The 25,387-nt window shown below is 34.0% G+C and overlaps 1 protein-coding gene across 1 annotated transcript in view; it reads right to left on the bottom strand.

Annotated features, from left to right (window-relative positions):
* The window catches only part of LOC118201166 (lachesin-like), a 203,843-nt gene that overhangs the window by 140,472 nt on the left and 37,984 nt on the right, over positions 1-25,387 (bottom strand). Inside the window, exons 3-4 of the mRNA XM_085806916.1 lie at positions 18,640-18,847; positions 561-716 (exon numbers count right to left, since the gene is read on the bottom strand). Of these exons, the coding sequence (XP_085663042.1) occupies positions 561-716; positions 18,640-18,847 (364 nt within the window). The remainder of the gene's footprint in view (positions 1-560; positions 717-18,639; positions 18,848-25,387) is intronic.

Genomic DNA, 25,387 nt, shown 5'->3' with positions numbered 1-25,387 from the left:
GAAATTCGAGAAAATTATTAGCAGCAAATATCAGAGGAGAATGTTTACGAGGAACGCATGCGCACTAGGTAAGCGGCGCTCAATCGTATGTGAAAAACGTTTTCACATACGTTTGTTTGATTTCTTTTATACATTGTTTAAGATTTTTTATAGTATTTCAATAGAACACGCGGCAACGATTAGATAATTCTTCAGATAATGTAATTTTTATGCATTCTGAGTTGCAAAATGAATTAGATGTAATGCTGTTAAGTGAATCTAGCGCCAGAGTGTCGCTATGGTAAATAAATATAGTAAATTTTAAACAGTGCTTTTATTCTATTAAGGTTTATGCGCTATCGACGAAGTGGATTTAATTTAGTTCAATAAGTTTAAATGAAACGCAGGAAAAAAATGCGTATAACTTAACAATCCGTAGAGAAAATCGTGTGGTGTACACATCAGTTTTTTTTAATATTGCGAAGCAAATAGAAATCTCAACATTGTGACGTAAAGCCTTTCATAATAATAAACATGTTGCCAGAAAGCACGATAAAAGAGCGAATTCAATGAAATGTTACCTTGCTTTGTACCTAGGGTGATATCTTTCTCGTCTTCTCTTCTCCATTTTATTTGAGGAGCGGGCGATCCTGATGCTTGACACCTCAATGACACGTCTGTCCCTTCACGGACATCAGTATCGGAACTTGTCACATTTTCTAAAATTTTGGGAGGAACTGAAAAAGAAGGTGTATATAAAATGCCGTGAATACCAAAAGGAATATGTTAACGAAATAACTATGATTTAAAACAAAAATCGATATGCTAATAATACGGGATTAAAGGTTACTTATTTCTAGTAATAACACGTTAAAATATATGCTAATGAAAATGCATCCAATGCATTCTACAAGATAAAAGAGAACTGAAAATAATATTTCTTAATGCACACTAAACGTAAAGCTGTGAACACTTAAAAGTGAAATTTCTGTTCCCGTTGTACAAAATTTAAATTATTTTGAAACAATTAAATTATTTTGAAACGATAGAATTTTAAAATTAAATAAGAAAAGAAACTTAGTAGAGAGAAGAATTAATTGAAATAAAGTTAAAAGTTATTTAAAAAAAAAAAAAAAAAAAAACTAAAGCGTTTCAGATTTTAAATTATGTCCGAAGGGGCATTTGTTTAACATTTTGTGTATGACCTTTATTTATTAAATATCATGTTCTTCGCACTTAATCCATAAAATTCAGTTCAACAGCAATATCGCATAATAGTTTTAAAATGAGCATATCTTTAGAATTTCCGATAGAGAACTCGCGCGCTGAAGATAAAAATGTTTTTTTTTTCTGTACAACGTTGCCATTGCTCGCTTTGAAATCCTTGAGTTTGTTAATCAAAAATTCGTTACAGGTTTATAAAATATGAAATCCATAATTAAACAAATTCCAAATTTGGTCTTCCAAATGAACATATTCGCAGGAAGATTACGTTATTCACGTTATGATGGCTCTAGGTACCGTTGTTTTATCACAATGCGAGAAACATACATACATTTATGCAGATTTTTCATCATTTAATTTCTTCAAATATAATACAGGGCGATAATATTGGGTGGCAACAGTTTGAAAAGTGAAACAACGCATCGAATCGATGCAAAATGTCAAAACGAAATTAATAATACTTTATGGGCATATTGCCCCTTTTGGACAAATAATCAAAAATAACTTACTAAACAACTTTTTCTATGATGACTATGGATAACCAGGATTACCGAAGGGGGAACATTACATTGTATTCTAATTTAGGTAATTAAAAATTATTCTTAACCGTAGTATATTCATCTAACGATATTTCGTCGGAAGTTATTTTAATAATATTGACAAGTTCTAGCTTTGGAAACAGACAGATTATACAAACGATAATTAAAATTCAAGGAACTTCCTTTGTCTTTTTGAGTTCAAATAAAGTAAGAGTTTATAAACTAAAGAGTTCATTAATTATCGACAAGTACTGATAACAATTAAGAAACATGTCTTGAAATATACAAATATAAATCAGATTCCTTAAAATGAGGCACCTGGTTTATATCCTTAGCTAATCATTCTAGAGCGAATTTGTTTACTAACATAGAACGGCAGCGTGATTCGACGTGCCCTCTGAAAAATATGGTTACAGCCGAAAACATCGCGGACGAAAACGTCGCAGAGAAAACAACGTAAGGCGGAAAACGTCGTGCTACAAACAAAACATCGTGGGAGAAAATATCGCAAAGAGAAAACATCGTGGTACAAAACATCGCTGCAGAAAATAAAGTGGGGCGCTCAGAAATCATTATGGGAATATCCGTTTACAATTATTAAAACCTGAAAAAGGCATGTCTGCGATGTTATCGTCATGCGATGATTTGTAGATACTTTATTTTTTACCACGATATTTTCAACGACGATGTTTTCAAACTGCGAAATTTTTGAACCGCTTTATTTTCGACAGCGATGTTTTATACCACGATGTTTTAGAACTGCGATGTTTTCTCTTTGCGATGTTTTCTCCCACGATGTTTTGTAGCACGACGTTTTCGCCTTGCGTTGTTTTTTCCGCGACGTTTTCGTCCGCGATGTTTTTGCCGATGTTATCGGCGGACACCGAAAAATATAAATGTTTTTTCTAAAGTTAATAGTTGCTTAGGTATTCACAATTAGAGCGAGAGGCTTTTCGTGTAACGAAACGCATTAATGGCGGTTATTACGCGACAGTGCTTATATAACTTGGGGCATGAATCGTCTGGTTTAAACGAATATAGGTGCCCTGAATTTATAAAAAAATTGGAAAGAATCCAGATTTTTACGTTAGCCTAAAAGAGTTTATTAAAGTTTTTTACGACTTTACTGAGATCGAAGTCTACCAGTCTGCTGCTGCATTAACTCCTATTAACCCCTCTTTTTTGTCTTTTTAGCTTTAGTATTAAACATCATTTCCTTCGCGCTTACGACATATACAATTCAACAGAGGGCAAAAATTTTAGAAGCAGCATAGCTGTATATATTTAGAATTCCCGATGCAGCGTCCAAATATTAGCACAACATTAGCTTTTTTATCATATCAATGTTCAGTTTTCTTACTAAAGTGACCTTACAGAATTCTTTGTCTTTTTATTTACTAACGTTTTTGGCTAATCTTTGGAATATGGTATCAGGTAGTTTGGCGACATTTTGGTAAGGCGATAAAGGTTACTAGTTAGGATTTTATCTATAATCTGAGAAGTACACAGTTCGAATCACATATTATTTTGTCTCATAGAAATGAGAGATCATGAGATATGTCATGTAACATTTTCCGGAAACTTCCGATCGTGATTTTAGCTAATAAGCACTTAAAAATAATTTCGCTTTTACAAGAGTAAGAAGAATTGGGTTTTTCTCAATTTCCTTTGACTTTTTAAGCGAAAATAGGTCGACGTGTACATGGATAGAGTGTATGTGCAATTCGTAAAAACGCGGCAAGCAGTTGGCGATTCTGCACTTTCTTCCAATTTCGCACCTAATCTTCGTCATGATTAAGCATTTTTGTTCCATAAAAAGTTCTAGTATAAGCGTAATTCGGCTAGCAGATTGTTGGATAAAATTTTGAGTAAAATAAAAAAAAACATGCCTTTACTTTCTGAAAACAAAATGGCGTCCAAAACAAAACTAGCAGGTTGATGTAGCGGGGTTGGTAGCCAAATTGTCGCCAAAAATCGTCAAGTTGCCATAATCCGAAGCTTCACCACGTTTTTTGTGTTTGCTTTATTTATTAAATATCACTTTGTTGGTGATAACACAAAATAAAATTCGATTCAACAGAGAAATCACAAAATATTTTAAAACAGCATAGCTTTAGAATTTCCGGCGGGCAGTATTGCGAGACGAAGATAAAAATGTTTTTTTGTTGTGTTTTTTGAGTGTTGCCACTGTTCACTTTGAAATCTGCGAGTCTTTTTATTTAAAAATTCGTTAAAGGTTTACAAAATATGAAGTAAAATGGCCGAGTACTGGTATTTCGGTTCAGGGTTCGAATCCCTGCGAACGAAAGAGCAGCATGGGGTTCTTTGTGGCTTTCGTTTCCCTGTAGCTTATATACGAGCTAGCTTAGCTTTCGTGAAGCTTTAGAAAATCCTCCACGAAAGGATTCCTCCTCTTAGACGCAGATAGCCCTCGAGTGTTTTGTCATAATAAAATAAACTAAACCAAATCTTGAATTTGAAAATCTTAAATGAAATTCAAGGAGTTTGCCATTAAATGACTGTTTTGAATTATAGGTGGGAAAATGAGATATACTCGGTTTATATGTTGATGATTTCCTATAAATCTTCGACTATAAGGCAAAAAGGACGAATTTAGGAAACCTTAAAATAAATTGAAGTTAATTTAAAAACAACTGACGGAAATTGTTTGCTTAAGTTTGCAGAAAATGTTTAAGATCATTGCTTCAAGCCGAATATATTCATTCAACTAGATTTGACGTAATAACTTGGTAGAAGTACATCCATATGGATAAATTATTAAGACATTATGTCGGCAGAAACTCAGCGCATGTTTAACAGTTTGCGGCACAGAGTGTCCGGTCTGGACACACCTAAAAATTTCCTTCTGTACGCACAGAAAAACTGAATGAAAAATAATTTATTGGTTACTATAGGTTACTCTGGAACCATCTTTATTTATAGTAGATCGCAACAAAACACAAACCAGTCCATATATTTTAGCCATGTTTAGTTTTTTAAGACCCTCCTTTTTCAAAGAAATCTTCCAGATTTTTTTAGGGTATATATATATATATATTTTTTAGGGTTTGAAAAGAAATTTCTATGTTATATTTTTGGCTGTATGCTAATCTCTTTATTCTATATTAGTTTGAAATTTTTATCTTGATATCTTGCCTAAAATCAAGCGGCGAACTCTAGTTGTGCCCATACCGGGCTCACCGATCATCTAGGACAACTGAGAGTCTGTATTCTTTGTTTCTTTGCATCTCATCGGTCAGTTCATTGACAACCATGCTCGTTTCAGCACTCTTTTCGAAGGTCTATTCAATCAGTGTGCCCACTTTGGGCACACCCACAGAATTAAAACGATAATTGCTATCTTCACAAAATTTTACTTGAGTACTCCTCTAGGCCTAATTAGGCTGCCTACCTGTTTTTTTTTTTTTTATGAAAACTCCAACCTTAAAAGGTGGCGTGCCGGAAAGGGTTAAAGTAGCGAGTTCATTTTGAAATTAGAATCATGAAAATACTTCTTTTGTTTGCCTTTGAAAAGCTTGTTGTTTGAAACCAAAATTCTCATCCAGTTGGACAAAATCTATGCATGGGTTATCTCTTTCTTAAAAATTATAGAGATTTAAATATTCAAATATATAGTGTCCTTTAATTAAAATTCTTAGTAGTCAAAAGAAGCAAATTTGTTTTTGAACGTACCTTTCCAAATTGCCGTACTTTAAATTTTATAGTACCATGTTTGATCATTTGTTTTCAAACTATTATACACTGTAGAGCCAAACCATTATGACCACCTACTCAGTAACACATTGCGCAACCTTTGCCCTGTAGAGGGCCTTGGCATGGATGCCACAACTTCTTGGTAGAGGACTGGAGACAGGTTGTACCAAATATCACGCAAAGTCGAGGTACTCTGACATGGTGGTGTTTGAGCTCTGAGCTGCCATGACATCCCAAATGACATCCTTGACATCCCAAATGGGATGACATCCCAAAGGGGCTCCATGACATCCCAAATGACAACCTTGACATTCCAAATGGGATGACATTCCAAATGGGCTCCCTGACATCCCGAATGATCCATGACATCTATCGGGTTAAGATCCGGTGAGTGGGGTCGCCAGGACATTAATTGGAATTCATCCTTGTGCTTCTGGAACCGATCCAACACAATTCGAGCCTTGTGACATAGGACGTTGTTTTTCTAGAAGATTCCATTTTCAGTTGAGAAGACGGACGTCATGTAAGGGTGCAAATGATCCGAAATTACTCGTATATTCAGATAATCAACAGTTTCCATGGTTTTTTTACCATAACTAAGGGTCCCAAAGCCGCCAATGAGAACGTTTCCCACAGCATAATATCTCCACCAGCAGCCTGTTGTAATGTATTTTTCAGTAATTGACAAAACAGGTAATCTTCCTAGTAAAACATAAATTTTATTTCTAGTTTACGGAGATATGTAATTTATATACAATTCTTAGGTGGCAAAATTTCCATACATCTACTAGCTAGTCAAACTTGAGAATACTCATCTTAAAATAATTTCCTCTGTTGCTGAGCAACAGTTGCATCATACAAATATGGCGTTGCCACTTCAATAATTAATACAGTTATTTCTTAAATAACAAGATATTACGATGTGTATGACCTGCTGTACAGGGAGGAGAGCAACTGTTCGCCTGGAAGACGGCGTACCGTGACACGACGAATGAGAAATCGTGATTTATCCGATCAAGGCAACTATTTTTCACTTATTCATGGCCTAGTCTCTATGTTCTCTGGCTTACTGTAGGCGTAGTTGAGAATGACGCTTGGCCAACAGAGGCATACGTGTGGGACGTCTGCTGTGTAGTCTTATATCCAATAGAGTTCGCTGAACTGTTGCATGTGTTCCGAAACAGTTGCATGTGAACCTGCACTGTGTCGGGGTGTCAGCTGTCGTGGCATCAACTTTGCTATACGGAGAGTCTCCAACGTCATTTTTAATTGATGACGCGTGGACGTCCAACACTTTGGTGTCTACTACTGATTTCTCAGTTATTTATCCATTTTGGCATTAACATTTAAGAGATAGGACAGTTTGGAAAGATTTAACTTAAAAAGACTGGAAATCCAAATGCATTTCCACTCCCCTTTTAGCTGCCATTGTAAAGGGAAACTACTACTCTTTTGCAACTTTTCCTGTAGGTCGCCTTTGCTAATTTTCAGATAAGAGACTAGGGAATAATATAATAGAATTTGATGAATTTGTTCTCTTTTCTGCTGTTTCTCTTTCCCAAACTGGGGAAACATATTATGGTGAGATTTCGTTGCTAAATAATTGTCGTATGTTGGAATATTAACTTTTGACATTGCGTCATAATGAAAATATGCCTTAGCAGCAAATGCACGCCTATAATCAGTTGATAGTTTATTCAGTTTTTATTTGTTTCCAAACTGAATTTAGTTTAAAATTACATGTAGTAACTAACGTTTTTAATTTATACTCGAAAATGATGTTTAACTATTTCTCTGCAGTACGCTTTTATTTGTTTTCAAGCATTGTGTAACAGCTTATATTTATATATCAAACAAATCCCGTTGTATTTTTCTTATATTAGTTTCGTTCACTTTTTTCATTTGTATTCATATTCAGTTTAATTTATTAATTCCCCCCATTGTATCGTAAGTTATTTCAACTTTCAACTACATTATTGTTCATAGTTCTTTCTTGCAGTTTTGTGATAAAAGCTTTTTTTTATTCTTCAGCGTTTTTTTTTAAAATTATTTTCCTTTACTTTAAAAATAGATTTTATTGATTATATTTTCATTGCATTGCACTCCATTGATTTTTGCATGTTTCAAATAGCAATATTAAATACAAAAATTACAATAAAAAGGGGAAATATAAAGAAAAAAATACACTTTTAATGACACTGAAAAGTTGGTGAAATTAATACTAATGTCAAATTGCTAAGATTTCACTGCTGAGGGAAACGAAAGGGAATTTACGAAACCCCACATTTGGGAGGCTCGAAGGTCATCTCGCGTAAGTGGCAAGGGAGGTTATTCAGACAATGACTATCTCCGCATTCTGAAGGATGGGGGGAGGGGAATTCGCTGACCGATATTTCGGGCACAGCAGTCTTTTTGAGACACTGCAGCTCTGTCCGATTCTTAGGCCAAAGAATCTGTAAGGAGAAGAATGAAAGCTTCCATAGACGCAATGTAAACCTGTTTCGCCTCTGCGCCGCTGTACCGAAGAGCCACGGCTATACAGTGAAACACCAAAAAAAAAAAAAAAAAATGCCTGATGTTAACAACATCTACGGCCTGCTAAATCATGCACATTGTTTGCTTCACTTCATTTAGGCATATTTCCTCGAGTTTCATTCGAGATATGTTTCGCATTCAGTCAGTTCAGTTCACACTTCGCGTCAAGCCAAAAATACATAAAAACTTGAAACGTTTTCATTAAAAATTGTGAAATGCAGAAAAACCTAACACCAAATACAGTTAAAAACACTTAAACAATTTTTATCATGATCATTATTCTACGCTAAAACAAGCAACTCGACCAACGGGTAGGAAGACTAAATGTTTGGTGCACAAAACTGAAAGTTAACTTTCCGTCCCACCGGGTAAAAAGACACTGAATTTATTGCACCAATGGACTTAATTCGTTATTCTACTAAGACTTACAAATGTAAATAAATGGCGGCCTCGTTAGGCATAGCGCCACTTAAACTTTCAAACTGTTGATAATTCTACAACTGCTCCATGCAGATTAACTACAGGAGTAAGAACATTGACCGAAACATAAAAACAACACAATTCAGCCAATTGAAAGTAAAAAATACACAATTTACCAACATGTAAGCATAAAAACTCTCCAAGCCGAGTAACGGAGTGAGAATATATATACATTTAAGTAAGTTTGGTGCTGCCGATTGAAAAACAGTGTACAGCTAAACGTTACAGCAGTCCCATATGCAAAAATTCAATTGCTTTTAGTTACACGAGATACTTACATACGCATATGCATCTATACGTACGTAATTTGCAGGATTTACAAAAAAAAAAAAAAAAAAAAAAAAAAAAAAATCTCTTTTGAACCCGTTTTAAATTTATTTTGAAAAAATAGTGCTCTATCTTGTCCGTACGTAATGATGTCATACAAAAACATCGTTCAAATGAATCAGAGAGCGCTCAAAATGTATATTTTCGTTGAAATATGTTACCCGAAATCTTTCGCGATTACAATACTGCCTTTGCTTCCTACAAGAAAATAAAATTTAAATTTTAGTACTACGAATTAATAGATTTCGCGTCAGACGCAATAAGATGGAGTAATATTTCCATAAGTTATGCCTAAAAGTTTTAAATTGTCTACTAAGACACTGGAAGTAACTAATATTACATTTCCTAAATACGGAGGCTGCTCGCACATATTTTAGACGATTTTGATAAGCGGTAATAAAAAATCGTTTGCTGCAAAAGAAGTAATTGCAATTGTACTATGTTTTTAAAAGTTAAAAGTATCGTCTGTGGCTTGAAAGTTTTGTTTTTATTCAAAATGGCGAATTTAACAAAGCAGTGGTTCGAACGCTACATTGACGCTCTTCCCGAAGAGAAATATGCATACTCTTTTATCCAAAAACGATGTGAGAGTCATGGTTTTGTGATATCTAAAGCGTCGACAGGTAATATCATCAACAAGAAAGGAAAAAACGTCAAATTGGAGCCTCAAGTGGGACAAAAATTCCAAAGAAGTATCCAAGGAAAAAACGTACGTCTTCGACTATTGCAAAGGTACGTTGTTTAATGTTAAAAGAAAATCCCCCTAGTCAAAGGACAGTTGCAAAATCATTAAAATGCTCTGTGTCCACTGTAAACAAAATGATAAACGTTGATTTCAATCTTAGGAAAGCGATAAAACGCAATGTGCGTCGTCGTCTTCAAAAGCATGTCGCTCCACGCAGGACACGCTGCAGAATTCTATATGAGAAACACTTATCCAAAGAAAAATGGAAATGAATTGTCACAATAGATGAAGCATGGGTGTATTTAAATGATTGTAACAAAAAAAGAACCATTTATTATCATAAAAGGGGAGAAAAAATTTAAGTACCTCAAACAATCGAAAGAAAGTTTTTTCTAAGGGATTCATGATTGTTGCTGGTTTTTATTATAATGGCAAGTTAAAAATAAAGAGAGTGCAAGAAAATGTCAAGATTAACTCCAAATACTATCAGGAACATATTTTATTGGTAATTTTTCTGAATGAAATACCATCGCTTTACCCACAATGCCATCCATCTGTGAGACTCCATCAGGACAAAGCTAACAGTCACACATCAAAATCAACTGTAAAGTTACTAAACGAAATGGAACAAAAAACTGGTATCAAGGCCATACCCTTCACTGATATCCCTACTAATTCTCCCGATGTGTGACCTATGGATTTTTGTGCTTTCGGACTTTTAAAAACTGCATTATCCAAACGTTGTCCCAAAATCCTAACAGGACTCTGGAAAGCTGTTCGGGAGGAATGGGATAGAATACTTCTTCTGCTACTTCAAGAGGCATTATTATCCTGGAAATTGCGGTGTCGAAAGATAGTTCTGAATAAGGGATGTCAAATAGAACATTTAAAACACAAGAATTTTATGTAATTTAGTTTTGTGAATACAATATACATCGTCTAAAAAATGCGTGAACAGCCTCTGTATACTACAATATTTACCCAAATTAAATAGTGATTGAACTAAAAACTACATCTCTGGATGTTTTAAAATCCTAAAATCTTAATTTTTGGAGCAAATCACGGAATCAGAAATAAGATTAAACCTAAAGTTTCTATTCCTAAATTTCTGCTTTCAGTAAGTTTCCGTGAAGCATATTTTTAAACAAATTCAAACGACATTTGAATCCTGGGAATGCAATTTCGGACCTCGAAATGCATCTCTATTTGATTTCTATCTGATTTCTTTCTTTATTTTCCTCTCTCTATCCATTTCACGAAAGAACACGGAGTCATTGCGAAGCGAGGCCATCTTTCAACCCCGCGTTGACTTATTCAAAAATGCAATGATACCATATTCCCCCTATACCCCCCTGAAAACGCTACATTCAATGGAGATAAAGCCAAGAAGACACGTTGAAACGCGCTTGCCTACCAGGAAGAGAAAGAAGCAGGAAGAAGAAGAAGAAGAAGAAAAGGAAAAAAGTGAAAAACCATTTCGATACACTTTTGCAAAACGAGAGATACTCTTAGCTGTTTCATTCATATCTTCGATAGCGATCGAAGGAAAACGAAATCTGTATATATAAAACAGCTTCGAGAAAGAGGAAAATGGAAAAAAAAGAAGGTTGTGTCATAGATTCAGACGGTGATTTCAAATACAGCTGTTGCAAATAGCAGTTTCTTCCCCCCCCTCCGTATTTATTCTTCGAATGCAGAAATGAAGCTTTCTTCTTTCAGACCGGCGTTATTTCCATTCATTGCTGACGTTTCGGAGTAGGAATTTTTTATTTTATTGGCTTTCAATCCAGAGGGATAGATGTATTTTATCCTGCTATACACTTGTACCAGAAAGACCTGATTGTGGAAGATTTTATTCTTCAACTTCTGGCTGCAGTTTTTAATTTCAAAACAGTGTTTGTTTTTTTTTTTTTACATCCTTGCTGAATGAACTCCTGAGTTAAAGTACCAGGTGTACTCCTGAAAACAAGGTATCCGTAATTAAAGAACCCTGTTTCAAAAGTAACTAACTACAAGCGAAACCAGTGATCAGAAAAATGTGAAATTTTGAGGCAAACTTAATGAAGAATAAGAATGTGTTTCAGCGGAAAAAATAGTTACAAGCAGTTTCACCTAAGGGCGTTTTACTTTGTAATCTTTCAGTGAAAATGTGATGTCGACGTCCTGCAGCAGCTGATATAAAACCTAAGGTGACCGGAAAAATGCCCACAGGAAAAAAAGCCCACAGGAAAAATAGCCCACAGGAAAAATGCTTACAGAATCATGCTCACTGGTATAAAAGCTCACAGGAAAATTGCCCACGAGGAAATATGCCCACGTAGAAAAAAAGCTCACATGCAAAATTGCTCACATAGAAATATGCTGACATGGAAAAATGCTCACATGAAATATGTTCACATGAACAAATGCTCACATTAACTTTCTCAGAAGCGGTAAATAAAAGCATGGAAAATTGTAGTAAAATTTTGCAGGTACTGTAATATGTTTATACCACTGCCCCTGCACAACATTTTTTCCCTGTAATTGTCAATAATTAATTTTTGCTTTTTTACTATATTTTTGCATACTTTTGATGTGTATCTATACAAAGCGATGTTTGAATGTAGTTATTTAAGCTTAGAGCCAAAAAATTTGTAAAATTTCTACAGAAATTTAAAATTTTAGAAATAGAATTAATATTTTTAGGCACTTTGATGATGCCTCTCAGTTGAACGTCATGAAGCAGCCTTCAAAAAATATCTCCTAAAATCACAAATTGTTGCGAAGAATTTCATGACGTATTAAATTCATCATTTAATTATAGCCATCCGAGTATGTGGTTTTTATTTAACGGACTGAAAAAAGATTTAGCTTGTCAACGTTTGTTATTAGGTAATGTAAATACAGGATGTACTGAAGTAAAAAAAAAGAAAATACGAAAACTTACATTTGAGTAATCGCGAATCATGTAGGAAACTATCATGAAATCGATGATGAAATTAACTATTTTACGTAATTTAAATAAAATATTAATTTCTATTTGCTTATTCTGCTAAATGTTTATATTATAAAATGTGTAACTTATATTTATTATTATTTTATTTTTTTAACAATTAAAATTGTAATAATCTTTTCACATATTCTCTTTCATTTTTACTTCCTTCTTCTTCTTTTTCTTAATTCAAAACGGCCCATAATTAATAGCAATCTTATATAACAACTGAATCTATACATAAGTTATACAGTTTTTGAAATGTATACCATATATGTTTTGGTAATTTAAATAAATTTTCTTTAGAAAATTAGAGTAGGTGTACGATGTTCAAATCTATTAAATATTGGTTCATTAATGTATGGATATTTCTACGTGAATTATTTATCAGTGGGCTTATTTCCATGTGAACATATTTCTATGTGAGCTTTTTTCCGTGTGAGCATATTTCTAAGTGAGCATTTTTCCATGTGAGCTTTTTTCTTTGTGGGCATATTTCTGTGTTCTCCTGTGAGCATTATTCCTGTGGGCTTTTTTCCTAGAACCGAAACCTTAAACCATTCGCAGCAGAACTCCATACGGCGATTGCAATTAAATCTATCAAAGCAAATCACACTATCGACAAAATGCAAAAGTATCTTTATGCTGTAGAAGATTGGTGGTGTAAAAATTAATGCTAGCAAGTCACAACTTTTAATCCTAAGCAAAACCAAGATTCACATTGCTTTTAAAGAACTCTTCCTTTTCCAAGAACCTGTTCTTTTGGTCAAAAAGGCTAAATATTTAAGAATCATTTTAAATCAAAGACTCACGTCGTCCAACCACATTAACTCTTTGAAATCTAGACCCTTCGCTAAGCTGTATCCTCAAAATACCCGAGCAGCCCGAAATACTTTTCCAGTTTCACAGCAATTTCCTCCCCTCCCTGTCCATTAACGCAGAAAATAGGTGTGAAGATTTCCAATGACATCCTTTGTACTTTCTAACAAAGATTCCATTAACCTTTGACCCCTTTCTTTATAAAACTAGTCTGAAGGTCAGATGAACAAGCCTTTCCGGCTATGTTATGATCACGACTGAGATTTTGTTTATTTCTGTTATTTTTATAGGAAGGGATAAATTGTTTAAAAATAAATCTAATCCTTAAAGTTTTAAACTGCTCTTTTATTGCTGTTTAAAGCTTAAAAGCACACTGTACCACAAAAGAATCAACAACCAAATGTCACGATCAACCAGAAGATGAAAGAAAAACTCTTAGGACAAGCTGTCTGCAGTAAACTGATACAATGCATTTGGGGAAAGCGCACCTGCTACTACATACCTTAGGGAGAGGGAAGAAAAGAAGATTACAAACCGGCCGAAAACGGCCGAGATCTGGTCGTTTCGATGTAGGGCCGTGTTGGGCGGACTGGATGTGAAGGAGTTAAAAGTGTCAAGAGCAAGGCCATTGGTATCATGTGCAGATTTCTCCCTGGCATTGGAAAGTACTCTAATCTTAGCTTGCGTACCAAGAGACATATCTATACCGCCTGATCAATACTATGCTATGCGGCTCCTGGAATACGATTACTCAAACTCAGCTTCATCAATTGCAAGTTGTACAGAACAAATTTTTGTGTATTATTACTGACTTCCACTATCTTATTCGTAATGAACTTTTGTATAGAGATTTGAAGCTTGAGACAATGCCAGATTATATCAGAACATCCAATGAAAAATGCTTCACCAAAGCCTTGCAATGTGACTTCGTAAATTATTCTCAAGTTTTCAATTATGAAATTCTCCTTGAAGATCGAAGCTTCCGACCACTGGCAGCACACACCTTCACGGGCAGAGATGAGCAACTTTATCACTTAGCTTCCCATTTGGTAGCTGTTTATACTTCCAATGCATCTGATCTTGATTGTTGTTCTTCTGCTGTTTGAATATTGTTCTTAGGATATTGTGGCAGCTGATGTTGTTGTATTACGCGTAGTTGTGATTAAATTGTTGTGTTGTAACTTTGTAGCCCATGTTGTTATAGCATGGATTGGATTGGTTTATTCAATTACGACAAAGCACACGAGGGCTATCTGCCTAAAGGGAGGGATGCCTTCGTGGAGGACGTTCTAAGGGAAACTGGCTCGTATACACGTTACACATGGGGAAAACCGCGGAAACGCTCATGCAGCCAGCTCGTTCGCGGGATTCAGTAAAAAACTCGGACCGAACTATCAGTTTTAAGCGTCTTTACCGCTCGGCCGCTGGTGGGCTGAGGTTGTTACAGTATTGCTGCATTGAATTTTGTTGTATTTAGTTGTACTGAAGATTTTAAGTTTGTCATTGAAGCCAATACTGTATTTCATATTTCTCTTATTGTTGTCATTGAACCTGCATTGTCTTGGATTCTTCTGGAAAACTCTGCTCGCTCGTCACGTTTTGAGAATTTGAGTGATAAGATTGTCTTGCTCCTTTTGGTACTTCTCTTCTTCCCCCTTGCTCCGTTTTCTCTTCTGAGATTGCTTCCACGTCCGGATTTCCATATGTGATGTGCCATAGGGATTTATTTCAGGAACTGGCAACGTTGCTCTTAGCAATAGTTCGGTCTAACATCGAGTCCTAGCAGAATTCCTGTCACGTGACTGCTTATCCAAGATACTAATTATTATTTCTGCCATACAATTGCTACTTTCATAGAAGTCTCGTACGTTTACCGTAACTTCACGAGTTTAAATTATCGAGGCCAAGTTCTAAGGATGAAATATAGAAGTAAAAGCCAATAAGACAATAGACTTCTTACACGAAGGAGGGTCAAGTTTTTAGTAAAACTAAGAAGCCAGTCGTTAGCTATCTCAATTTAATGCGCCTTTTACGTTCTTATTTTCTGTTAATTTAGTTAGCCACAGGTGATGGTTAATCGAAAGCACCAAGTGTGTGTATCAGTTTAATTTAGTTTAACCTCCTAAGCGGCAAGGCCGTACATATACGGCTTAGACTATTTCTTGTGATATCTGTAAGAACGTATATATACGTGCATATTAAATATTCAAAGCGGCAAGGCCGTATATATACGGCTTAGACTATTTCTTGTGATATCTGTAAGAACGTATATATACATGCATATTAAAATATAACAAAGAAATGAAGGCAATATATCAAAAAAAAATCTAGGTATGAAATACTAGGAGAGTTTTTACATTAAAATCAAGAAATTAATTTGTTCTCATAGTAGTTTTTGCAAATTTGCGCATTCTTAGAGGAAAATACTGGCCGCTCAGAGGGTTTTAAATGAAAATGCTATTTATAACCTCCTTCTGCAGTATATGCTCTTCAAAGACATAGCGAGCATTCTCTACTACGTCTTCTACGTAGTATGCTACCACGTTGCATACTTCTACGTAGTATGCTACCACGTTGTATGCTTCCACGTTGTATGCTTCCACGTTGTATGCTTCCACGTTGTATGCTACCAAAAAGAACACGGGAGACTCTAAAAGTCGAATTGGTTGTTTGTAAGTAGAAACTCTTATTTCAATTGCAACATTTGCTTTTCCTCAACTGTTTTTAACTGTATTTAGTGTTTTAGGATTTTCTGTACTCTACAATTTTTAATGATGATGTTTCGAGTTTTTATGCATTTCTGCCTTGCCGAGAAGTAAAAGCTGAATTGATTGAATTAGAAATATATCTCTGATGAAATTCGAGGAAATAAATTTAAATCAAATGCTGCAAAAATATGCATAATTTAACAGACCGTACCATGCGTCCGCATCATATTTTTTAATTTTCGGAACAATGAAAACAATTATGAGTGATAACCCTTCGTTTAATGTTAAGTAAAATGCAGAAATATTCATAAAAATTAATATTTGACTATGGCACTTAATTTAGCAGAAGTAAAATATTGAAATAAACTTTCTACCAAATTACCTTTTTTTTTCTACTCTCATAAAATATGAATAATTACAATTCGCTTCTGCAAACAGAGCGGCACGAAAAATGTAAACCCCGAGAAGATTTCAACCTTCTGGTTATTTTCAGACCGTCTCTTTCTCCGTATCGATTGCTCATTCCATAAGCTCGTCACTATAGTTGAAGAATATTTTTAATAAAGAAAATTCAACCAACGAAATAACCAGTCCCGTAAAAAATACGGTAATAAATAACGAGACTATTTTTTTGAATCCAAAACTGGCGGTGGAGTAATTGTTCCCCATTGGTTTGGTAGAGATTACACAAAATAAATTCCTCTCTTTTTTTTTTATCATTTTCATTTGCTTTTAAAGCTGCGCGAGTGGTATGGCAACTATTTTTATGCTTGTTCGGGAGGTGGAGAGGAATAAAATTGGGCTTCTGAACAAGAAATTCTCATCTATATGAATGGTATTTCTCGTAATGAGACACAAAAATTGCCTCGAATTTCGTTCCAAAGATTGTTTGAGTGGTGGTACATCAAACAGCTTTTCACATTTTCGTGAGCACTTATTTATGATGCAAAATTTACGCTGCCATTGCTTAAATATTCATTTTATGAAGAAAAATCGGACGTGGAAGAAAAATTACTTTCTCTCTCCGTGCAGTTGCTTTGTTTAAGAAATCAGGCGCCTAAATGCAGCATCCTTTTTATTTAAGGGGACTCATACACCTTACAACCCATAAGATGTTCGAATAGGTGACTGTTGCAAGAATCGGGATAACTTATTTATTTTAAAAGCAATTACTACCAACGTTTTACAGCTGACTACATAATATAGCTTAGTCATCAGAAAGTTTGTGTTGCCACAAATATTTTTATAATTTAATCCGCTTTGTGACAACATTTTTCGTCATGTTTCCAACTTGCGCGCACGGCTTAAAACATTCTATTTCATAATTTAATTCCATAATTAATATATAGCTTTTATAACATTTGGAAACTACCGTGAACCTAAAAGTCTAAAAAATTCATTTTCCATTTTTCTTTTATTTTGAGTCGAGTTTATAAATTGTATTTTATTAACAAAATTTGCAATGTTTTCGTCCATAAAATTTTTCAGCATTAAAATATTTATCAGATTGTTGGTTCAGTTCGAAAATAGTGCCCATATAAAGAATTCCATCCAATTTCAAGTATGTACCATTAGCCATTTTTAAAATATCATGCGCGCAAGGTGGAAACATGGCGAAATATTTTGTCACAAAGAGGATTAAATTACAAACATATTTGTGGCAGCACAAACTTTCTGGTTACTAGTTTCTAAAGCAGCTATATTATGTAGTCAGCTGTAAAACGTTGGAAGTAATTGCTTTTAAAATAAAATATCCCAATTCTTGCAACAGTCACATATTCGAAGATCATGAAGGGTTTCAGGTGTATGAGTCCCCTTAAACTGAATGAAAATAGTGTTATATACTCTAATTCTATTTTGATAATGGGAATTGTCCAAATAAGGGGTCTGATATTTTTTATTAGCTGCATTTGAGGTTAAGAAATCAAATTTCTGTTGTTCTTAGCCCAAACGGCGTTAGCCCAGAGTAGAGGAAGAAGTTAGAAGGGCTACTAATTTCGTTTTGGCATTTTGTTGCGTTTCACTTGTCAAATTGTTGCCACCCAATATTATCGCCCTGTATTATATTAAATGAAGAATCTGCACGAATGTGTGTATGTTTCTCGCATTGTGATAAAACCACGGTACTTAGAGCCATCCAATTTTGAATAACGTACTCTTTACACTTAAATATGGGCGTCTGGAAGCCCAAATTTGGGTTAACGAACGATTCGGGAAAACGTTAACGAATTTTTGATTAACAAACTCAAGGATTATGCGGAAAAAGAATTTTTATCTCCAGCGCACGAAACTGTATATCGAAAATTCTAAGGATACGCTCATTTAAAAATTATTTTGCGATATTGCTCTTGAACTTCATTTTATGATTTAAGTACGAAGAACATGATATTTAATAAATAAAGATAACACAAAAATGATAAAAAAAAAACCCAATTTAAAATCTGAAACCTTTCAGTTTTTTTTTTAACTCTGAGTATTTTTTTATATTTAAAAGAATTTAAAGGAAGGAATTTGGGAATAGGTAACTTAGTTTTTAAGAAGCACAGCTATACCTTTCGCGTAATTTTTCTGCTGAAATATTATTTAGAGATGTTTTTGGAAATGCTGTTTGTAACAAACGGAAAGTGAAAATACAATGAACACACGAATTATCCTTACCGACCACTTGGATGATTCCCACGAGATTCTTCATGGGCGAAGTGTTGATCTGGCACATATAGTGACCAGAATCGGATTCATTAACATCCTCTATGTGCAGCCACCACGTGCGAAGATTATTGTGAGTGATTTTGTAACGGGGATTCCGAGTGATCACACGATCGTGCAAGGTGAGTAAGGTATGCCTATCTGTATGGATCCATGCCACCTGTTAGGAGAAAAAACTGATATTAATAATTGGCGAAACACACAATGATTTGAGAATTTAGTTTAGTTGAAAGTCTGAATTTCTCGGCAGAGGACCTATACATAAGTTTGGTTCTTTTAAGCAGGGTAAGAGCTTTTTTGTGTGTATATGTATACAGGGTATATCAGTACAGTGTTGACAAACTTTCAGAAGAGACAGACAAAGTAAATCACAATGGAATGCATGGTCGTAAACAATTTCCTGGGTGACAACACAAAAAGCAAAAAATCTGATGTGTACACCACATGACTTCCTTGTACGGAATATTAAATTATACGTATTTTTTCATGCATTTCATTTACACTTATTGGATTGAATTAAATCTACTTCGCCGACAGCGCATAAACCACAATAGAATAAATGCATTCTTTAAAATTCACTCTAGTATTTGTTTACCATAGCGACACTCTGGCGCTAGGTTCACTTAACAGTATTATATTTCGTTCATATTAATACTAATAATGCACAAAAGTTATATCATTTAAAGTATAGAATTATGTAATCGTTTCCATATGTTCTATTCAAATACTATAATAAAGCTAGAATGATGTACGAAAGAAATTGAGCAAACAAAATAAAAAAGAAAAAGTTTTTCACAGACAATTGAGTATTTCTCATTCAATTAATTCAGTTCTCACTTCGCGAGAAGGCAAAAATACAAAAAACTCAAAATATCTGTATTAAAAATTAGGAAGTAAAACTTAAACACTTATTTCTTCGAAAAAATTCCAGAAAGGATTAAGCATGATTTAATTGGCAATAATAAATGAATGCGTTATGTTTGTTGTTGCGGAACTACGTTTCTCTAGATTGGCAACAAATCCACTAGTCTCCTGTTTCAAATATAAACATGAATGGCCGCCATTAAAACAGGCTTAACGGCAATTAAACAACTTTAAAATTGCTGATAATTCTAAAAATATTGCACACAGAGTTACTAAAGGCATAAAATCCTTAACCAGAAGATAAAAACAATATAATTCAATCACTTTTAAAGAAAAAAATGTACAATTTACAAACATATAAGAGTAAAGAAACTGAGATCACTGAGCCGGGTAATACAGTGGATATTTATATACGTTTGGTGCGGCCGATTGCAACTAAAATACGAGGTGCACATCTATATGTTATAGCAGTCCTATATATAAAATTTCAACGTTCTGAGTCTACTCGTTTATGAGTTATGTGAGATACGTACGTTCGTACAGACGCCACGAAAAATTCTCTTCAGAATTAATTTTAAAGCAGTTTTATAATTTTTTTGAAGGAAAAGAGTATTTTATTCTGTCCTTACGTACAGATATCACGCAAAAACATTGTTAAATTGCATTCGATAGCGGTCAAAATGGATGTTTTCGTTGAAATATGCTGCCTGAAACTTTTCGCGATTACAATACTTCCTTTCTACTTTGTACAAGTAAGTAAAAAGGACACAAACAGTGAGACAAAATCATGTTCTATTATGTTTAGTTACAGGATAAACCTATAAATAAGAACAAAAACGAACAACGATCGTCATTAAGGAAGGTGGTTCAAAATTACGAGCCCGGACCGTGATGCAGGCTTCACATCTCCGCCTGGAAGATCTGCATCATGAATGGAAGGAAAATGACGCGCGGTTGCTGCATCACGGTCCGGGCCGTAATTTCGAATACATTCTTTGATGATGATCGTTATCTCTTTATGTTGCTTTTGTTGTACTTCGAATAATAAACATGTTTTTTCCCTCCGCTCGTGTCCTTTCTTGACTTCAATGTCATCATTACCGGGCCAAGAAAGCGTTTCCAACATGCATTCCTATCAGGCCTGGATCGAATAGGTGCGTGGCCCGATTGGATTTTATGGCGGGGTTCTTTCTATATATTAAATATTTAAATAAAATTCAAATTCAGTATTTATATATAAATATATCAAATGTCATGGACCATCACACAGGTGAACTGTTAAAATTAAAAAAATTAAAATGTTCAAAATACAAAAATATTTATTGAATATAAATTTACATCACCGAATATGAATGCATGGATTTATATATTGCTAAATTTTTGTTCTGTAAATTCTTCTAAAATTGTTTGAAAATCTATTTTCCTTGCAGTTTCACTTTCAATCGACATAGTTGCTAAACTATTTAATCTACCCTGTTTCATTGTCGATCTCGGATAGTTTTTGTATTAATTTTAGCCTGGAAAATGATATCTCTCCAGAAGCAACGCTTACTGGAATTGTTAAGAATATTCGGAGTTTTAACACAACAAGTTTGGAAATGCCGTTCCTGTATCATTATCCGATAAAAATTTGAACATTTTAAACGGATTTTCAAAAAAACTTCTGAAGGAAAAGTAGATTTCTGAGCTTCCATTTCTTCAACTAACATTTTCCCGTCTATATGAGCTTTTTTCTTTCACCTTTGGTACATCATTTTCTGTTAACTTAGAATTTGTTGGAGAAATATCTAATTCAGCTGCATGTTTTTGAAGTACTTCTTTTTCCCATATTTTAAAATTTCCCAGAAACCCAAATAATTAATTATGATTTTTTAATTGTTGAAAACGGATCTTTTAGTGATTCTGTAGCTTTATCTAAAACAACATTAAAAAAAGATATCTTGCATGTATTTATTGGGTCTTCAATAGGTTCAGCATCACCTTCATTAATTGTAAAATTGAAATACTTTTTTTTTCTTTTCCGAAGCCTTTTATTTCGAAATTCTGTTGATACTTCCAAATCTTCTGCAAGAGGTTTTGCCTGAACTAAAACTTGTTCGAATCCAGTATTTCTGTAGTTGCTTAACCATTTTAAAAGTTTTTCAAATGAAGAAAGTGCAATGGATAGGTCTACAAATTCACTTTAAAGTTCCTTGCTAACATAATTGACTTGGAACAGTAAATCGTACCGAAAAACCAGTGATACTAAAAATTTATAGTCCTTCATTGCATTTCCCAGAAATTCTGCTTCGCTTTTAATTTGTGAATCTTCAGAAATTTCTGGTACTTCGAAAAGAGCATCATAAAATTCACCGGTTTGGTATGTCATTGCTTTTACGCTTTGAATTCAACATTTCCCACCACGTATCGCAAAGCGGCTTTACACTAAGTCCTTTTACATATTAGAGAAGTACTAACCATCTTTTTGAAGATGCCGAAAACAAAACATATAAGCACTAGAGAATACCAAAGAAGGTTAAAGCTTCTGTGCAAATTTTTGCCACATCTCGCAAAAGCAATTTGCTTTAAATTTCAATTTTTTTTTGTTCATTTTGATGGTAACGCGGGGACCTTTCAAATGCGGGGCCCGATGGGGACCAATCGCTTCAATGGCCCTTTATCCGGCCCTGATTCCTATGCAATTTCCCATCGTCTCGGTGCACTCTATCTCTCCTGAAAGTCTGTAGTGATATACCCTGTATATATATATATATATATATATGTTACCGTGAAAGACCGAAATTGGAGAATGTCGACTTTCACCGGAGAATATCAATATTCACCAAATACGTCGGTGAAACACCGAATGTTTCACTACATTCTTATATATTCGGACCCTCACCGGTGTATGTCGACAATCACAAATATGCTCTGGTGAAAGTCGAAAAGAGAGGTCATAAAGTGCCATAATAGTTTAAGTTGTTGCAATAAATAAGATTTGAATCACATAATTTAGTAAGATTTTTATTACTGTTATTTTATTTTCTCATTTAGAACGTACTATGCTTGTATTGTGTGTTTTAGGCTCTCTTGTTCTTAAGTTCGTATTTCAAGTCTCAAGTGCGTTTATTCGCGACTGAATTACGGAGAAGAAAATATAATATTGTTATATGTTCAACATTCACCATTAGTACATGGTGAATGACAACATTGACCGGTGTAATTCAAAAATAAGAGTATTTGGAAAATATTTCGGACATACACCAAGAGACTATGTGAATGTTGACATTCACCGGGGAAATTCGACATTCTCCAGATTTCGGTCTTTCACCGTAACATATATATATATATATATATATATATATGCAAAATTCCTTTTCCTTCTTAAAAATTCTTATCGGCTTTTATTTTCGAAATCGTTCGTGGTAGACACATAGTTTGTTTCAGAACTATTTAAAATAGCAAAAATATTCCTGTTTTGGCAATTTCAAATTAAAAAAAAATAATTTTTGACAAATAACGAAATCTAGCTTTTAATGCATTCTCCAGTTTCCTGTAGTAATATTTGGGAAAATTTTATACTCATTAGAAAAAAATAAAAGTTCAAGAATTTTGATTAAATTGAAGAATTTTGAATTGCGAGGCAAAAAAATGACCAGGCTATTTAATTTAGAAGTTTACAATTTTTGATGTCATTTTCAACTTGCCCCGAGGAATCCGTTAAATCCGCAAATGTTTTTTTTTTTTTTTTTTTCTGGTCATACTGAGCATTAATGGCTAATTTCACCACTTATATACTCTGTTTTTATATACTTGCAATAGCGTTACGCAATAAGGAGGCATTTTTGCATTTGGGTCACTTTTTTAAAAGTGTTTCAAAAATCAGCTTATAACACGGAAGTATCGAACTTGTTATGGAAGTTCTGACACTGAAGGTCTTCTGTTTTTAATATGTGTCGACAAACGATAAGCCTATTTAAGCAATCATGTTACGAATACTAGTACCCGATTTCGCAGTTCGATTCACAGAAAAGCACTTTTTACCGTAAGATAGTTTACAGGCTTTCCTTAGTTTAATAAATATCTTGCTCAAAATATTTAGGAATTCTACTGGCTATTACCGTGTTGCCATAATTTTAATGTATTATAAGAAATGTTACATAAAATAAGATAGTTAACAAGAATCACCAGTAAAAATATCTTGAATTATGAAATGAAAGAAGCAAAACGTTAATGCTTATGAAATGAACGAAGCAACGCATAAAATTTAAGCATTTTACGTCGAAAATCTTCTTTTACATGCAAAATTAACTGATTTTCCTGTCAGCTGTAGTTATGTAAGTAACTGTAATCGTCTGCGCTGCAGCAATCTCGAGCATAATTATCCTCAAGCGAAGAACAAATTTAATACGGATTAAACACATTTAGAATTCAACATTGAGATTTATTGACGATTTTACGCAAAGTCGACAACGAACCGCGCTACCTAATTTAAAAATATCTGTAGGCATTAAAAGTATTTTACAGATAAATGTGAGTTTTGCCTCTACTGCATGGCAATTTACAAGAATACATTGCATTGCGAAAAATACTCGCTATAAGCATTCCTTCCTCTTAATAAAATAACAGATCTTGTTAATAACATGGAAATATATAATGGGGATAGCTCATGATTTCCCATGATTTCTTTGTTTACAGCCTATTTAATTATACACATTTTTTCCTGCATTTCATTTGACATTAATTCCTAGAATTTTATTAGAGATATGTTTCTAATTCAATTAATTCAACTCTCACTTTGCAGACCAAGCAAAAATACATAAAATTCAAACTTCATTAAAAATTATAAAATTTGAAAAACCTGAAACACCAGATACAATTAAAAAAGCAATTTTTACAATTAAAATTAGAGTTTCAACGCAGAAACAAGCAATTCACCCAACAAACAGGAAGACTGGTTTATCGGAGCACAAATAAAAAATTAACTTTTGGTCACACTGGGCAAAAAGACGCAAAAGTGGCTGCACCAATTGAGTTAATTTTCTATTCTGCTAAGTTTCAAATGTGAACAAGTGGCGGCTTCATTAAGGCCACTTAAACATTAAATTGTTTGCATTTCTACAAATTTGATGTCATATAATTCTACAACTACAAGAAATGGCGGATCGTTAGGGTTATTTCACCTAAGCTCTTAAATTTTTGATAATTCTATTAAGGTTTGTATGCAAATTAACTAATACTCTAAACAGAACATAAAGGCAATATAATTCAATAATTTTTAAAGCAAAAAATACATAATTTGCCAACATAGAAGAATACAAAAAGTGGAGCCATCGAGCTGGGTAACAGAGAAGCAAGATATTTTATATATATGTTTAGTGTGACCGATTACAACGAAAAAGGGGAGGTGCCCAACTACATGTTATAGCATAGGCAAAATTTTGACAATTTGAGGCTTCTCGTTTTTGAGTTATGCTACAGACATACAGACGACGTGAAAAAGATCTTTTCTGGATCCATTTTAAATCCATTTTACAATCATTTTTGGAAAAAAAAAATAAAGAGTCAGTACGTACAGATGCCAAACAAAAACATCGTTCAAATGGATCCGAATGCGGTCAAAATAGATGTTTTCATTGAAATATTATACTCGAAACGTTTCGAAATTATAATACTTTGCACAAGTAATTAAAAATTTAAACTGTGCTATCCATTAGATATTTCTAGATCTATCTAACATTTAAGCCAAAACATCATTCTAAGTTCTTTCTGATAACGCATTTCGAAATCTAATTAGGAATTCAATATTAACTGAAATCTTAACAAGTAGAGATGGAAATGTTCTTTTAATGTTAGG

This window comes from Stegodyphus dumicola, chromosome 12, assembly GCF_044657685.1.
Source record: "Stegodyphus dumicola isolate Sdum_Otavi_A_Nest chromosome 12, ASM4465768v1".
In the NCBI taxonomy this organism is placed as follows: Eukaryota; Metazoa; Arthropoda; class Arachnida; order Araneae; family Eresidae; genus Stegodyphus; species Stegodyphus dumicola.
The sequence above is the reverse complement of the archived record's forward strand: the minus strand, read 5'-3'. Positions and strand labels throughout refer to the sequence as shown.